At 40.9% G+C, this 16760-nt stretch overlaps 1 protein-coding gene across 4 annotated transcripts in view; it reads right to left on the bottom strand.

The window, feature by feature from the left end:
* Nucleotides 1-16760, bottom strand: part of unc13c (unc-13 homolog C (C. elegans)) — a 130944-nt gene that overhangs the window by 75729 nt on the left and 38455 nt on the right. For 2 of the 4 annotated variants that reach the window (XM_020700036.3, XM_020700044.3), the window contains exons 5-10: nt 14519-14597; nt 11521-11592; nt 6849-7068; nt 5476-5703; nt 1927-2068; nt 1-170 (exon numbers count right to left, since the gene is read on the bottom strand). In XM_020700036.3, the coding sequence (XP_020555695.2) occupies nt 1-170; nt 1927-2068; nt 5476-5703; nt 6849-7068; nt 11521-11592; nt 14519-14597 (911 nt within the window). The remainder of the gene's footprint in view (nt 171-1926; nt 2069-5475; nt 5704-6848; nt 7069-11520; nt 11593-14518; nt 14598-16760) is intronic. The other 2 variants (XM_020700039.3, XM_078945307.1) reach the window with 1 other exon arrangement.

Genomic DNA, 16760 nt, shown 5'->3' with positions numbered 1-16760 from the left:
CAAGATTGTACCAAACATCCATCTCTCCACTGAGCGTGCGAACCTCGATTATGGTCTGGCCCAGGAAGTCATCTGATTCCCGCTTGAAATGTTGCTTCACCCGTGACTTGATGTCATCGTCCTCGTCCCACACACGCACCTTTATGCGGTCGGTTGCATTGTGACATTCACTGCAGAATGAGCAGCAGCATTGACAGTAGAAAACTGGGTTCAGAACAAATACGAGTAAAACAATTTTTACATTCTTTTAAAATGAGAGCAGCGAAGTTCTACTTTAATGGTTGTGCTAGAAGCAGGAGAGGGAATGCATCACTAGAATGGTTTCTGCCTGACAGAAGAATCACAGTGTGCAAAAGCACCACCTTCATTTTGATCTGTTTTTATTTTATTTTTATTCCCCCAACAAAAGGATATGCTTGTTACAAACGAGATGAATGATTCACAGTTATTTGCTGCAATATGAGAGACTTCTGTGAAATGTCTGACTCTGCTCACTGAGCATAGACCAATGACGTTTCACAATAATGTCTTTTGTAAAGTGGCTGAAGCGTTCTAGATGGGGTCAGGAGGTTCAGCTCAGGAATTAAAACCAGCAGATTACATTTTGATCTAATCGGGTTTTGAATGTGACAGCCAGAGAAACACGATCTGTGGTATTTATTTTAACTAATCCCTTTGTGGAGGAAGCACTTGATGCACTAGAACAGGTCTCCCTGCCAAGCAAAAAGCAATGTATCGTTTTATTAATCTTCATCCCTGTAGTAATGGAAAACAGATTCATTACAGTCACCACAGGAGCCTCTTTACAGGTGCAGAGCCTCTTCTGCACACACAGACTTCAAAACCTCTGTGGCACGTGAGTAAAGTATTACTAATTTATGGACTTTTAACTCAGAGGAAGACAAACATTTCTAAAGAAAAAAAAGACATGTCAAACTAAAATAGTAATAGTTAGTGGTAACGTCATGGAAAGATAAGGAATGAAAAAAATAAAAAAGCAACTCTGACTTTGGTTTAAAACTACTGTGATCCTCTAATGCTACATTCACACTGGCCTATGTGACCCGCCTTCGATGAAAAGTCTTTCTCTTCTGCATTCAAAACTCTCGCATCCAGCGCATTCAAGAACACACACTTATCGTGTTCTTACCAAGTGTGTACGTGGCAGAACAGTTACTTCCATCTATAAACAGAAATTTACAGTTGAAAAGGGGAATAAATAAATAAAAAAAATGTAAAATCACCTAAGGATTGGTTGATGGCCAGATCTACACTTAAATGACATAGTCATTGTTTTTTGTGTTTTAACACACAGATCAAAAAAGAGAAAATATCAGGTCTACGACTGAAACTTTAAATGTAAAGTTTGATTATATTTCATCAGAAATGTCCACCAACTTGAGAGAACAAACCTTAAAGATCAGCTGAATCTCTGCTGCTGACAAAAACAATGTAACATCAGAAACTCCTGATAGAAAAATCACATTTTCATTTTTTTCTTTAGATTTAAGTTTTCAATTTCTCATGAACTAGGGCAGGCATTACAAACCTCTGCCAGACTTCATACAGCCTTTAATTAAATGTCAATGTTCAAAGTGTCTCTAGGAAACTTTCATAAATTTAAATGACTGTATTTTTCCATTACAGGGAAAAAGAAGCAACCTTTTCAAAGGGCTGTTTATTTTTATTAGCAACTATGTTTAAAATTATTAGAATTATAGATAATACAAAATAAAATAAAAACAGAAATGAGCAATTTTACAAGAGAAATTGCCATGGGAGCAGAAGAGAACAGTACATATGATGAAATAGTCTGTGATAAACGACCCCAGCAAAACACAGAAAAACAAGCATTGATACAACAATGCAGGTTTTCCTAAAGAAAATACATCAACAATGCAGTAGAGGTTTACAAAGAGCACTCACAATAGGAACTTCTCATTCCAAACAGGGTTAAGGTTGCCAAAGATGGTCTTGGTCCGGCGTTTGGTCTTGCCCACCTGGACCGTGACATAAGGATCACTGGAGCCAGTTTTATCCTTGGCCTGCAAACCTTGGGCACACAGGACTGCACACATACAGAGTGATACATCAGAGGAAAAGAGTGGAAAAGGTTTTCACTTCATAACATTCAAGTCGTTGACTTAACTAGCTTCCCAAAATAACAAAAGCACTTTTTTCAAGGTAATCAACTATAGGTGTGGGATGTGCAAAAGCACATGGCTCATGCTTTCTGCTCCAAAAACAAGCCTTTCAAAATCATCAAAAATCTGATTCCCTACATTTGATCCTGGACAAGCTGTTTACTATCTAGGATATAATGAGTTTACTGCAGATTGCACACGCTGCTGTGTGCTAGTCTCAGAACTCTATTTTTTCCTCTGAAACTGCAGCTGTTTTCTGTCACTTGATTGATACGGGCAACAATGCCACTCAGGAGCTCCACGACAGCGCCCCAGAGCTTTGTAACCATGTCAACAACTTGTTCATGTTTCATTTTTTTGACTTCAAAGCCTCACTTTGAGTTCATAGCCTTACTTAAGGCAAAACTTTTACCACAAGAGCATAAAGAAAGTGTGTGTATGTGCGTGTGTGTGTGTGTAGGGGGGTTATTTGATCTAAATATCGTAATTAAGTGAAGAAATTCATTGCTTACAGAATCACTTTTATTTGCTTCCATAGCCTGAACACTTTTCTTTGACCCACTTCTAACTGTTTATCTTCTTTATCTAACTTTTCTTTTGTGTGTATTTGAAAACCAAACCACATCAAATGTATTTATTTAGAATAACCTAGAGAGTGGGTGTGTGATTTAAAAAAAATCAAACAAACAATTTATGGGGCACGGATGTAGGCATGGGCAAGGAGGGGCATTGCCTTGCCCCCCCCCCAAATGCCAGGACTGGTAGCGTGGCCTTTCGCTTAACTCCTGCTCTGCATTCACAGTCCCAGCAGACACAACCTGTCAGCAGAGCTCAGCCACTGTTCAGAGTTTACATCTGCGGTTTATCGCTGAAATCACCCATTATTTCAACTCCTTTTTGTCCTCTATATAACGCTTTCTAAAAAGCAAAACTATGAGAAAGTTGTGAATTTGTGAGAAATGAGTTGAAATCTTTCAATATTAAAGTCACGTAATTAAAAGAAAAATGATAATTTTACAAGGAAAAAAGTCCCTTTTAAAAAAAACGAGAATGTTACATTTAGCATTTGAAAATGTTCCAACAAAGACAATCGAAAGTTGTCGGTTTATTTTATGTTGCAGACAATTCAGAGACATCATGCTGCTCATGAATGTCGCTCAATCCAATTTGCTTTTTTGGTAAATGCACAACATTATTTTCATGAAATCCCTACCTAATTTTCCAAAAAGCAAGACTTTTTCCATGTAAAATTACAACTTTTTAGATTGTGATGCTCAGTTTGGACTTTTTTCTCATAATTTTAAATATTTTAGATTTAATTTTACAGCTTTCTTCTTACATATTAATATATTTATTTTCTTTCATGGTGGCCCAATAGGTCGCATATAGCCAGTTTATAGTCGAAAATCTATTTTTAGGGGGCCATAACTAAACTTTAAAGAAAAGGTGATAGGGAAATCGAACCTCCTCAAGAATAGCAAATAAAACATCTTTCAACCTTGGCATTAAACACCCAGCAGCTATAGAAACCACAAACTGTTCAGGTTGTAAAGACCATTTAATGCTTCTTGTAGCTTTGATTTATTTCAGGTTGTTTATTTTTTTCTTCACCTGAACATATACATGCATTCCGTCTTTTATCTTTGCTGTCACCCAGTCCAAATGTAGATTACACCTTTGCTTGCTGCTACTACGTGTTCATGCTGAGTTAGTGCTCAGATCCAAACACAGCGGTGAGTCAGAATGGTCGGTGCACAAAAAGAAAGTCTGTAACATTTCACAGCACCATAAAGGGGAAAAAGGACACTGCCACATTAAATATACATAAGTGATGGTCTAAATTATTCAGAGGACATATATATCTTTCAGCTGAATGCTGACAGGAGTTGGTAGGCAGGAAAAATAGGTTTGGGGGTGTTTAGAGAGCACCAAGAGTACCACAAAACCAGACCCCACCCAACAAACAACTCGGTCTGTAGGATGTATTTGTAAGGCCCTGATGCCAAATTCTCTTTTTTCTCTCTTTGGCAGTGCCCCCACCCCCCTCTCCATTCCAATCATTTTGCTCCAGCTACTCTATTTGTCTCCCTCCCTCACTGTTGCAATTTTCCCCCTCTTTTTATTGACACTGCATGAAATGCAATGTGTCCAAAAAATGAGCAGGACTTGGCCATTTTTGCAGAGGAGGAAGACCAAAGGCAACACTCCAGACTAATTTAAAGATTTTGTGATTACGTAATTCTGTGTTTTGAATGTTCATTGTGTATTATCTTAAACATAACTATTATATGCTGAGTCTTCTATCATATCATAGGAATGCCAATGGTATCAGATTATGAGATATTACAATTATCTCTTCAAATAAGATGTTGTGCGGCAGAAAAATATTTAACAATGATGCTGCTGCTTATCTTGAGTTTGTTTGAGCAGCATCACCCCCTCAATTAGGTATTAATGTGAAAAGGGAGACAAAGGAAAAACCTGATTTTATCCAAAATCTCCCCAAGGGACTAAAATATTTAAACAAACCTGATTCTGATGCAGCCAAAAAGGGAAAAAAAAGGGAGAAAAAATGAATAAAGACTTCCCAAACTCCTGCCAATAAAGTTACGTAGCTGCTGCTGAGCAGAAAATTAAAGACATAAAGATCTCTGTCAGTTCCTTAAAATTCTTTTCAAGAATGATAGTAAAACATATAACTTTTTTATTGAATCTTTTAATACGCCACTTTTGAATTTTCCGCATAAAATGAGGTAATCTTAACAACCCTGCTCCTGCACAGCATGCCCCCTTTTCTGGTAAAGGAAATACAACAAAACATTATCAGGACTTCTATTTTACTCCAAATAAAGAAGTTAATGTGAAATTTATTCACGCAAAATGTCAGTAATTGATGCTTGCATGCACAACCTTCATTGAGATGTCAACAAATTATTCCCACATTAACATAAACATATCTATTTCCATTTTTACCTCTGATTAACTGTCCATTAAACATATTGGTTTGATGTTAAAGGTTAATAACTAAAGGGTTAGAGAGATTAATTACAAGCAAATACTAGTTAAAAAACGTGTTTGCCTTATTGCGTAATTAGATAATGGCAGTTTCCATGATTTGGAGTCATGGGTTGAAATTTGGCAGGTCAGGTTTCACATACAGCCGTTTATAATTAAGTACAAGCAGTTGTTACTTCTGTAGTGGCTCATGATCAATCTAAGAGAGATGTAAAAAAAATGTAGTAGTATCATCTAAAAATTCTATTATCCTCTATCTTTTTAAATGGCTGGTGTGAGTAATGTGCTTTCTGATATCATCAGACAGCAGGCCAACCTGTTATGCTGATTTTGGCAGACCACTTGGAGGTCCCCTCCAACACAGCCTGCTTGGCTGTCTTCAGGTGGGTGGCAAATTCCTCTTTGGAGATCTGGAACATTTCCTGAATCAGCTCAAACACTTCAGGTCGATTTTTCTCCCTTATCTTCATTCGCTCCTTCATTGCCATGATGATATTCTGGGTCTTGTCTTCTGCGCCATGCTTGGAGCTCTTCTCCACAGCCCCTGAGAAAACGGGTTAGAGATCATTTTGACAAAAGGCCATTTTAGTAATCTTTGATATGTGATATGAATTAGGGATGTTCAATTTTGCTGATTTTATGTATTTTGTTGGATATATGGTGAAAGGACCAGTTGGCCGATATTCAATCTTTAAACGTTGTATTTTCCCTTAAGGGGAGGATAACACCAAGTTTCTCTGCAGTCCTCCAAGTTTCTCTGCAGTTGGAGTCAATTATAAAGTGCTTTGTTGACTACCAAGTTGTGTAGTTACCATTGTTTAATATAAATTGTTATGACCCCACACATGACAACTACTTTACAACAATTGCAAACGTGTGTGTAACACTCCCACAACTCGGACACGCTGAACGTTGCTGGGGGGCGCAGTAGTCTTTAATAACAATTCTATGCGAATATCTACCAATAATATCACCGTGCCAACTATTTGTTGCATTCCTAATAAAAGAAAAAGTTTTAATGTTACGACTATTACATACATTCAACTCAATCTAGTATGAAAACTGTTATTATGTTTTTTTCTTACGTATATGTATAGGTTGGTGTAGTAAATGTGCCCCAAGGATAACTGTTCTTAAAATGAGCTACATAAGCATGTGGTGATGAGTTTGCAACACTCAACAAGTCATCAGATCCAGTATCACATTCACATTCCACAATATAGATATCACATAAATAGAGTTTTTTTTCCATATTAACATGGTTTTGTTAGCGTGTTTGAAACAAGGCCCTGCATGTAAAGGCTGCTTTCCCGTATCTGATCAAACCAGTTTATCAGCACTGTGTTAAAGAGTGCAGATTGAATTGTGATAAAGTTGAATCCGCTTTGAAACAATAAAACATTGTCATGCCCTCCCCCCCCAACGTTTTAAACCACAAAGTTTCCTAACAGCTGGAGTGTAGATAATCTGCTTAAAGCATGTGAGTTTCTGCCCAGAGGGTCGTCCTCGCACGTCACAAATTTTTTATCCATCTTAATTGTCAGGGTGGGCTTGACTGATAAAGCTGATTCAATGACGTAATGACTACCAGTGATACAAGAACAAAACTGAAGTGGGGATGTGGGGAAAAAAAAAAACAGAAAAGGACAGTCCCCGAGGCGGCTGCTGCGTGGATGCACTGTTTCTTACTTTGTAAGCAATCTGCATTGAGCAGGTCCTGGCACTTTTCATGGCATTTAACGCCGCACTCTGAGCAGCGCATGCCCTGGCGGGCAATGCCCCACAGGAGACCCTCACACTCATGGCAGTAGGTGGGAGCAGTTGCTGTCCAAACTTCAAAATTATGGGGTGTTGTAGATGAAATTGGGTAAATCAAGGCCTGGAGAGTCTTCTTAAAGACATGTAGTTTCTAAAGGAAAGGAAAGAAAAACATCAGTAATGAGGAAAAATTCCAAAGATGCTGTTGCCTTGGCTGAAGAAAGGAAAGGTCAAACATCCAAAGCAGCACAGTAGCAGTGAATAGGATTGATTTTTTTATCATTAATGTAGCTAATCCGGTAAAAAAACGCACCTTGAAACTGCTGTGAAGTTCCTGAGGCAGACACCCCTGAATTCCAATGAAAAAGGTTTTGCAAACAAAAAGTTTTTACACAGAAGGCAGAGAGAATCTGCTCAATTAAAAAGAAAAAAAAGCATCCTCCACTTCCTACTGCTGTGACCCACACAGCAAACTCCACACACAGCTGTTGGACAAGAGAAATAAAGACAAATCCAGAGAAAGGTTTGTCTGAGGTCTGTGTAGTATCAGGAGTCCAAGAGCAACTTTTTTGTCATTGTCCACGAGATTGCCAGTATCATTTAGTCTGTGAGTGTTTATTCTGAAAATCAAGTGGACGTCTGATTTACTTATTAACGGGAACTGATTTGTTTTGTCTGCCGGAGGACCATGATGCCCGGTTTATACTTCATAGCGACTGGCCATCGCCGTAACCGTATAGCATCCCTACCGCATTCGTGCAGTCTAGTTCATAAGATTGGCCGGTTTTGCTTGTGATGCAATGAACTTCTGAATGCCGTTTATACTTTTCAAGCCTGATAATGCGATTGACTCCAGACATTTTTAGTGATATGTAGGAATATTTGAGAACCTGTTTTTTAATATATGTAAAACTTAATTTTTCTTATGCAAAGTTTTACTGAAGATGCTTACATCTATACAAATAAGTTCCTATTTTGTTCTGTATTTTAAAAGCCAAACTATGATACTTTTTTTCAGTTAATGACTTGCCACCTGCTCCACGTCTTAATTCAATAAAACTGAAGTTGTAGTTGCATTTGAAAGTGAATATGCAGCGAAACTTTTTTTTTTTTTTAAATTGAGTCAGATGGCAATAATGTCTAACCCCTTCTCCATTGCATCTTTTAATCGCTCAAAATAAATAGAGGTTAAATGACGTAACATACACGAAATTGCACTACGGCTGTAAAATTCGCGCCACGAATGATGTCATCAGCCTGTGTCACATTTTACAGCGATGGGGCGTCCGATGGCGTTGCAACCAGTGCGACCTGAGTGATTGCAAATTGCTATGAAGTATAAACTGGGCCTAAGTCCACACTTGTGTTAAGGGCTGCAGTGCTATGTGTTTCTAGAACATGATGCAAAATTTCTGATGTCACACACACCCACTGCTGCTTAAGCCACACCCAGAGTCTCTGTGCCTCCACAGTTTGTAACAGCCTACCAAAGCTTTTATTAACAGCTTCCTCTGCTCACAGGTCTTTTTCACATTGAAAGATTTAGTGACTAAAAACCCTTTAAAGGCTGCCCACACTGATTGCTGTGTAACACAAGCCTTTCGCTATTGAATGCCTCTGCAACAGTCTAAGACCTGGAAAAAGGGGAAAGACTTGCCAGTTCCTGAGCACCAAATCAATGGATGCTGTAAATAACAGTTTAAAAAGTGAGCATTATCTTGACTGAGAGGCAGAGGGGGAGGATGGCTGGGAAAGAGAAGACCTGCTGCAGTTAAACAAACCTTCAAGTGGTACTTTTTCTCCACTTTACTCACCCCCTCCCCTGCTGTCCCTTTTTAAGTGCAGCTTTACACCTGAATGGAAGCTCTGTTCTTACGAAATAGTGCCGCACCGCCTCCTCTCACACACAAACACAGATTATTAGAGATGATTAAATGACAGGACAAAGCTATTGCGAAAGTTAACTGATACAGCGAGATGTGGCTAAACAGGGGAGGATCTCTGATGAAACCCAGAGGATGACAGAGATTCACCCTTTAATCTGAGCATGATGAGAAGAAGCAGATGCCAGAGATTTATCTACTATTTACACACAGCCTCCACTAGGGCAAAAACCCACAAGCCTGACACTTGCCAAATTCAAAGCTGAACTGCCTTAGAGACTGGAGGAGGTGACTGAAACAAATTGTCTAGGAGATGAAAAAATCCCAGGGCTGGCTCACTTGTTTCAATAAACTAAGCTGTTAAATATCTGTTGTTAACGTCTGTATTTCGCCGACATGTGAAGAGCTTCGAGCAGCAGTGTAAATATCTCTGTTTTCTCCAAGGTTTCCTTTGTTTCTTCACAGTGCAGCAGATGTGAAGAGAGAGCTGCATGTGTCAGTCTCATGTGTTACACTGAGAGGTAACCCTGGTGATTTAGCGCAAGGCGCTGCTAGCATTGACTGACAGCTGCAGCTTGTGCCCGAGAGCAACATGACAAGGAAGAATCTAATCTCTCCCACTGCTTTCAGCGCTCCTTTCCAATTTCACCACCTATTGTCCTTGTCTGCCATTTCATTGACAGCATCCTCCTCCTCATCCTCTCCAGCCTTCTGCCTTTAGCGCCTTTTTTCAACCTCGGCCCTGACCGGGACTGTTTCCCTGTTTTTCAAGTAAGGAAGGCCGGATATGGGTTTAAACTGAAAGCATCTACGAAATATTTATGTCCATTATTCACAGAAGCAGCCAGGATTCCTAGAGTAGATTTCGTCTGCGAGCATTTCAGAATCAACTGGCCACGATTCACTGTGCACAAGATGCCTGCTGATGTCTGGACTGACTTATTGCACCACATCATGTCTTATTTCTAGATGCCGGATGACTTCTGTCAGATCGCAGATTCCCCTCTTCTTTGCAAAAGTCAGTGCCTTGTCTCAGCAGGTAAACATGGCCTCTCTTTATGTTGACAGTCATGGTTAAAAGGCTGCAGTGCTCAAATCTCATGCAGCTCAGAACATTGAGCGGACACACAGGCAGTTATCCGGCCCACCCACTCTGTTCCTTCTGCTCTAAAAAGCTGATGCAGCGGAAACATGATGGAGGAAGAGAACATTGTAGGATTGGTCATTACGTTAGCTATAGGAAATATTTTTAATATCATTGGTTTTATATATTGTATAAAAAATTGAGATAAAAAAAAAGGAAATTTATGCTGCAGAGAAAAGGGGGATGGAAAAAAAAACTCCTAAAGTAGATTCAAACGTTTCTGTAGGGAGGGTACGCCGTTCAACATGGCTGCTTGAGCAATGCCATCGAGGGCAGGGGGTCAGGATGACAAATCACTTTCCACTCTGATCTCCCCCCTCCTTCTCTCTTAATTTCCATTCTTTTCTTATCCTTTCCACAGCTCCTCCACAATGAAACAACATTGTGTGGTGGGCAGGGCACTCTCAGCTCTCCCAGGGAAACACTCTGCTGGGCTTAATGCAGCAGATAAAAATCTGGCATCTGCTTGCCCTACATACAACCAGCACACCATCTACCGATTTTCTCAGAAGTCACTTCCTCTTAAACGGTTTTTAAACTCTAAACTTATAGATCAGACAATCAGACTGCTATCCCTAGACATCAAGCCCTTACTTGGCCGCAGGATAAACTCCCTAAAGTTGAACAAGAAACAGCTCTTTTCAAACACTCCGTAGCATCTTGCAGCATTTCGACAGTTTCTCCTTCTTCTGGGACAAGATTGTTCATCCCTGAAACGCATTTACTCACTACATGACTATTACAGAGCAATCAAGACGCTGTCCACTCAGTGCAGCTGTGCGTGTGGACCACAAGGAGCAAGTGCGAGTTGAGAGCACATCAGTGTGCACAAATCAGCACATAAATTGTCAGCCATACTGAATATGTAAAGCGCACATTTAAATCCAGTAATCTTGTGGGCTTAGGCAGCTGCTTGTTGCACATCAGCGGATATGAAATTGCATGCTTCTTTCTCATGCTGAGAAGTGTCTCTCTGTCTCTCCTGCTGTTGCATTCTGTCATGCCATCTTCCCTTTGGGAGGGAAGAATAGCAATCAATTAATGCAGTGAAAGCTTTGGAGGTCGACAGAAAATGCCTCACATCGTCGCCTGAGACTTTATGCCCTTTTGCCATGATGCACACCACTGAACACCTATTACCGTTAATTGTCAAAGTGAAATGTCCAGACCATTAATTCATTTTGCTTCAAATTATTTCACAGGAAAGGAGGAGAAAATCAGACAGAATAAAATGTGAAAATTATCATTGAAACTTTTTTTTTTGCAAACATCAAAAGTTTAACAGCGTTGTATTTTCAGTTTTTGAAATCTATATCTGGGGTGCAATCATAACCAGTCCTAAAAATAATACTCAATACATCACTGTTTTAAAATTGGTACAGCTATAAAGATATTAATATAATCCACATACAGGCCAGTTATATTGATTGTTTGTAAGTTAAAAAAGAAGCTTGTCTTCAAGTCTATCTGAATTCCTGACGATTACTATCCTAAATCTGGGCATCATTAAGTTTAATAGACAAAAGACTTTTAAAGCAAAGATATATAAAACCAAACAAATCTCTTTTACACTCACCAGCTCTTCGTTGTTGAGGGTGGAGCGGTTCACCAGAGCAAACGAGATGCCTGCCTTTCGAGCAGCGAGGGTCTGAGGGGAGAGGATGAAATAGCACAAAGTTAGTGACCCACTTCTCCAATTTGCACTTTTGTTAATCTGTGTTTTAGGGCATGGTCAAATCGAGTTAGTTGGTCTTCACTGATTTGGGTTGGTAATGCCAAAAAATGTATACCTACATTGTAGGTATATAAACTATACTACATATTTGGCTCTCACACTGCACTTTTGAGACCAGATCAAACCACCAGGTCAATATTTATACAACTGAGTTATTATTTATAATAATAATATTAAACTTTGAAGCACAGTATATAGATGAGCACCTGTATCGCCCTCAATGCCACCATCCTGCCTATAGGACAATTTTCGTTTCTTTCCTGAAGAAAATTACTCAGATTTGACCTGCACTTTTTTCTTTTTTCTTTAAATCTATAAGCATCTACAGAGTATTGAAAAGCACCAGAGTTCGCTGCCAACTGAGACCCACAGACAGACCAGACATGCGCCCACATCAATCATTTCTGTGTGGTTAAGGGGACGTAAACTCTGCTGGCGGCCATCAAAATCGGAGAAAAAGCCACATTTATCAATTGTTTTACAACCTTAGACCCACCTTCAGGGAAACAGAGCAGTTGACGCTAGCCTCTAAAACTGCTGTTATTTACAAAGATGTAGAGATACAGTAGCTATGGTGTTGTACTCCGCAGGGCATATTACTCTTTATTGGGAACTTAAGAAAATGTGTTGATTTTTAACACATTTTTGTCAAAAACCAATTAGACGCTGGCATTTTGGTAAAGATATCCATTAGCCATAAACGTAATGAAGGGTTGAAGAAAGAAAACACAAACTTACCAAGGCCTATGGTTTCCAAGAGTTCATGAATAGAAATTTCAAGAAAAAGAGAAACTGAATCAGACGAGGAGTGGGAATGTAAATGTTTAAAGCACAAACAGCAGATGAATAGAATTTATTGTCCATACTGAGCGCAAAAGTGTCTAGATTGCCATGCAGGACTGCTGATTTGGGCATAGAGCTCTGCAACGCCTCAGGTATGCATTAAGAGAGATTGTAAAGCTGCTGCATGGTTCGTTATTTACTCATGCACTGGAGGTGACTTAACTGCAGTCATGCTTGGAATTTCGTTTCAGTTCTGTTGGATGAAAGCCTTAATCATATTTTCTGCTGTCTGCTCTGCACGTTAGTTTGACATAAACAGAGAAACACAAGACACACACGTCCATGTATGGGTGAAGCCAGCTGTTTTGCACAAAGGACACACACACACACATCTATCCAGAAAGTAAAAAACTTACTCGTACATGAACCTGTACACTCCCACACAAAGGACTCTCACAAACATGACACACAGTGATACACACACGCAAATACAAAAATGAGCTTTTATTTTTTTAAATTTACTGAGTTTAGGTAAGCAGAGATTTAAAAAATCCCAGACTGAGGGAAATTACGGAACGAAGGAATGCAGACATGGACAGCTGACAATACTGGATCAGTCTTTACCACGACCCTCCTGTCTGTGCAGCCCAGCTATGGTAAAGATCCATGGAAGCCATGGAAAATGTAGGAGGGAACGTGACCTCTACATGAACCGTGAGTGTTGATGTAAGTTTATCAACATGCACCAGCACTGCTGAGGTTGCTGCGGGCAATACAATAAGATCCTGCATCCAGAGGTTATTTATCAGTGCTCTTTGAATCAATCATCTAGATTTTTGCTTGTTCTTATTTTTACATCCCGCCATAAAGTTGGGGGGACCCTGCTGTCCATTCCAATCAAAGGCTGCTGCTGCCCTGAAGCAATCGCACAGCACATGGAGGACATTGACAAAGGAGAGGCATGAGAGGGGACCAATTTGTTTGCTGACTACAGACTTCATCCCATGTGTAAAAGGCTTGCTCAGTGTCACTTTTACATGATTTAAGAGCCTCACACAGTTAAATCAGAAGTCAATGAAGTCTCAGATATATTTTTGGGTTGAGTTGTCAACATTTCAAGTCAAATACGGACAATTTTTGTTTTTTCTGCACCTGCCGCGCCACAAAGGCCAGAGCATCGAGCATCAGCTAGGGTGAAATCTGACAACTCACGGAAAAATATTACCCATAGCTATTATGGGTCCATGTAGAAATGGCAAATATACACGCAAAATCCAAGAAAAAAAAAGTTAAAAATCCTCAATACATACTTACCAAGACATTGTTGGTTATTATTTTATTGGGAGATATGGACAAATACAGCATCAACTCTTTTTGTTCATAGTGACATAAACATTCATTAGCATCTTTATTTATAACATCCAACTATCTGCATAAAATGCATGTAGTACAATCCTTAAATAAGGTCACAGAGAATGTTCGAGTTGGATTTTTTGTTGTTGTTGTTGATATTTAACCAAAAATAAAGGTTTGAATTGAAAAAGTGTTTAAGCTAAAACACATGAAGATGAAAACAAATAAACACAAGACAGACATATGTTACACATAACAAACAAACACATAGAGCAATAAACAAACATGAATATATTCCTGGCATTGCGACACTGTGTTGTCTGTGAGAAAGACTGACCATGTGGCACAGCGCTACAGAGGACTTCGCCACAACAGGCCTCTCTGTGGGATATTTTTCAACACATTATGTTGCAGTAAATCTAACTGTGAGAGAAATTATTGAATAAGCGCTTTAATATAAAACAGTTAAATAACTAGAACTCCCGAAGCTCTAAATAAAACATTTGTGTTTGCTTTATGAAACAATTACCGGTAGCTCTGTAAAAAGCATGTTTTACCAAATAAGGAACTGTCATTGAGTCACTATATTACTTTGAGGGGTCTTTCCTCAAAGAGCAAGATTCCACCATAGATGTACAACATGGGGTCTGTCCCATAGATTTAACATAAATCACACATAACCTTGTTGAAGCAGATGACTCACCAGGTCTCGGACAAAAGGCACTGTCCTCTTGCGGCGTAAATCTGGCATGCTGTCAATACCATAAAGAATGCTGCCAGCCCTGAAGAAGCAGACAGATTTAGAGTGTATTACAACCCAGTCTCATCCTAAAATGTGTAGTAGCTACATTTGTCCACATGGAAATACGTGACAGGTTCACAAAAACGGCCCGTAACTTGTGAGACACTTACGTTTCATTTTCCTATTCATTTTCTATTAGCCTTCTCAGGATCACGTGACTTCTGAGGTTTTGCCTGCCGTGAAAAAAAACATGGCGGATGCTCGTTCATTTTTCGGTAGAAAATCCCACAAAACAGGATTTTTTAAGGACTAATCTTTATTCTGACAACATTTCTAGTGAGAAATATACCATTTACTTTCAGAAGGCTTTTATAAAAATGCAGTTTTTAGTTATCTTTTTTCGCTCTGTGAAAACGTTTTTTTAGGGGCTCTAAATTGTGAAAAACAAACGTTTACACCTACGTTAGTCCACAGGGCGAAACGTCTTTATTTTACAACAGTGGTCCCAAGCCACCGGGCCTCGGGACACTTGGCACCGGTACCGATCCATCCGCGGGACACTAGGCCCGGTTCCGATCCATCCGCGGGACACTTGGCACCGGGCCGCGGGACACTAGGCATCGGTACCGATCCATCCGCGGCACACTTGGCACTGAGCGGCGGGACACTTGGCACCGGTACCGCGGGACACTAGGCACCGATCCATCGGCGGGACACTTGGCACCGGGCCGCGGGACACTAGGCACCGGTACCGATCCATCCGCGGCACACTTGGCACCGGTACCGATCCATCCGCGGGACACTTGGCACCGGGCCGCGGGACACTTGGCACCGGTACCGATCCATCCGCGGGACACTTGGCACCGGGCCACGGGACACTTGGCACCGGTACCGATCCATCCGTGGGACACTTGGCACCGGGCCGCGGGACACTAGGCACCGGTACCGATCCATCCGCGGGACACTTGGCACCGGGCCGCGGGACACTAGGCATCGGTACCGATCCATCCGCGGCACACTTGGCACCGGGCCGCGGGACACTAGGCACCGGTACCGATCCATCCGCGGGACACTTGGCACCGGGCCGCGGGACACTAGGCACCGGTACCGATCCATCCGCGGGACACTTGGCACCGGGCCGCGGGACACTAGGCATCGGTACCGATCCATCCGCGGCACACTTGGCACCGGGCCGCGGGACACTAGGCACCGGTACCGATCCATCCGCGGGACACTTGGCACCGGGCCGCGGGACACTAGGCACCGGTACCGATCCATCCGCGGGACACTTGGCACCGGGCCGCGGGACACCGGTATCGATCCATCCGCGGAACACTTGGCACCGGGCCACGGGACACTAGGCACCGGGCCGCGGGACACTTGGCACCGGTACCGATCCATCCGCGGGACACTTGGCACCGGGCCGCGGGACACTTGGCACCAGGCGATCCGCGGAAAATTTTTTGCACCGGGACGCACAGAAAGAAAAAATAATTTCCATTTTATTGTTTTATTTTTATTTTGAAATTTATTTTATTTTGAAAAGTGACCGGATAAAGTTGCACATGATTACACAGTGGATTTACGTTCATTATTATTATTACTTAAGAGAAAATACCCCCCCCGGTCCACGGTAAACGTGCCCCCCACCCCCACCGGTCTGCGGTAAACGTGTCTTGCGTTTTACCGGTCCGCGGTTGGGGACCACTGTTTTACAACACTTGCGCATTCTTTTCTCGTTCATTTCTGTGGGTCACGTGACTGACAGGTTTCCTAGCAGGAGCCAGGACCCAAAATATAGCGGACATCGCCTGGGTTTTTGATGTGAATTTATTATTATTGGCTTTATAAACACTTTGTTTTATATCACTCAACAAAATAGTATCAACGGAACATTTTTATGTTGCTATGGTGGTAGCTACGGACGCTACTGGCGAACCGGAAGGAAGCCACGGTTTTCTTTTTTTATTGAAAAAGACAATTGAGGTTAACGTTTGAGACAATTTACTGACTTTTGATTCGTTTTAATTGCTTTTACTGCGAGAAATGGACACTAAATTTATTAGTTTTATAGTAATGAGTTCTACTAAATGTTTTTATAGAAAATACCAAGACCAGTCAAAACCGGTGTCCTTTACACCGGCGTCCTAGCTACATTTTTTTTCTTCATACGATTTTTTCTTTGTCATATTTACAGATCCAT

Source organism: Oryzias latipes, chromosome 3 (genome assembly GCF_053564925.1).
Source record: "Oryzias latipes strain Hd-rR chromosome 3, Olatipes_Hd-rR_3.1".
In the NCBI taxonomy this organism is placed as follows: Eukaryota; Metazoa; Chordata; class Actinopteri; order Beloniformes; family Adrianichthyidae; genus Oryzias; species Oryzias latipes.
Note: the sequence above shows the minus strand (reverse complement) of the source record. Positions and strands in the feature narration are given on the sequence as shown.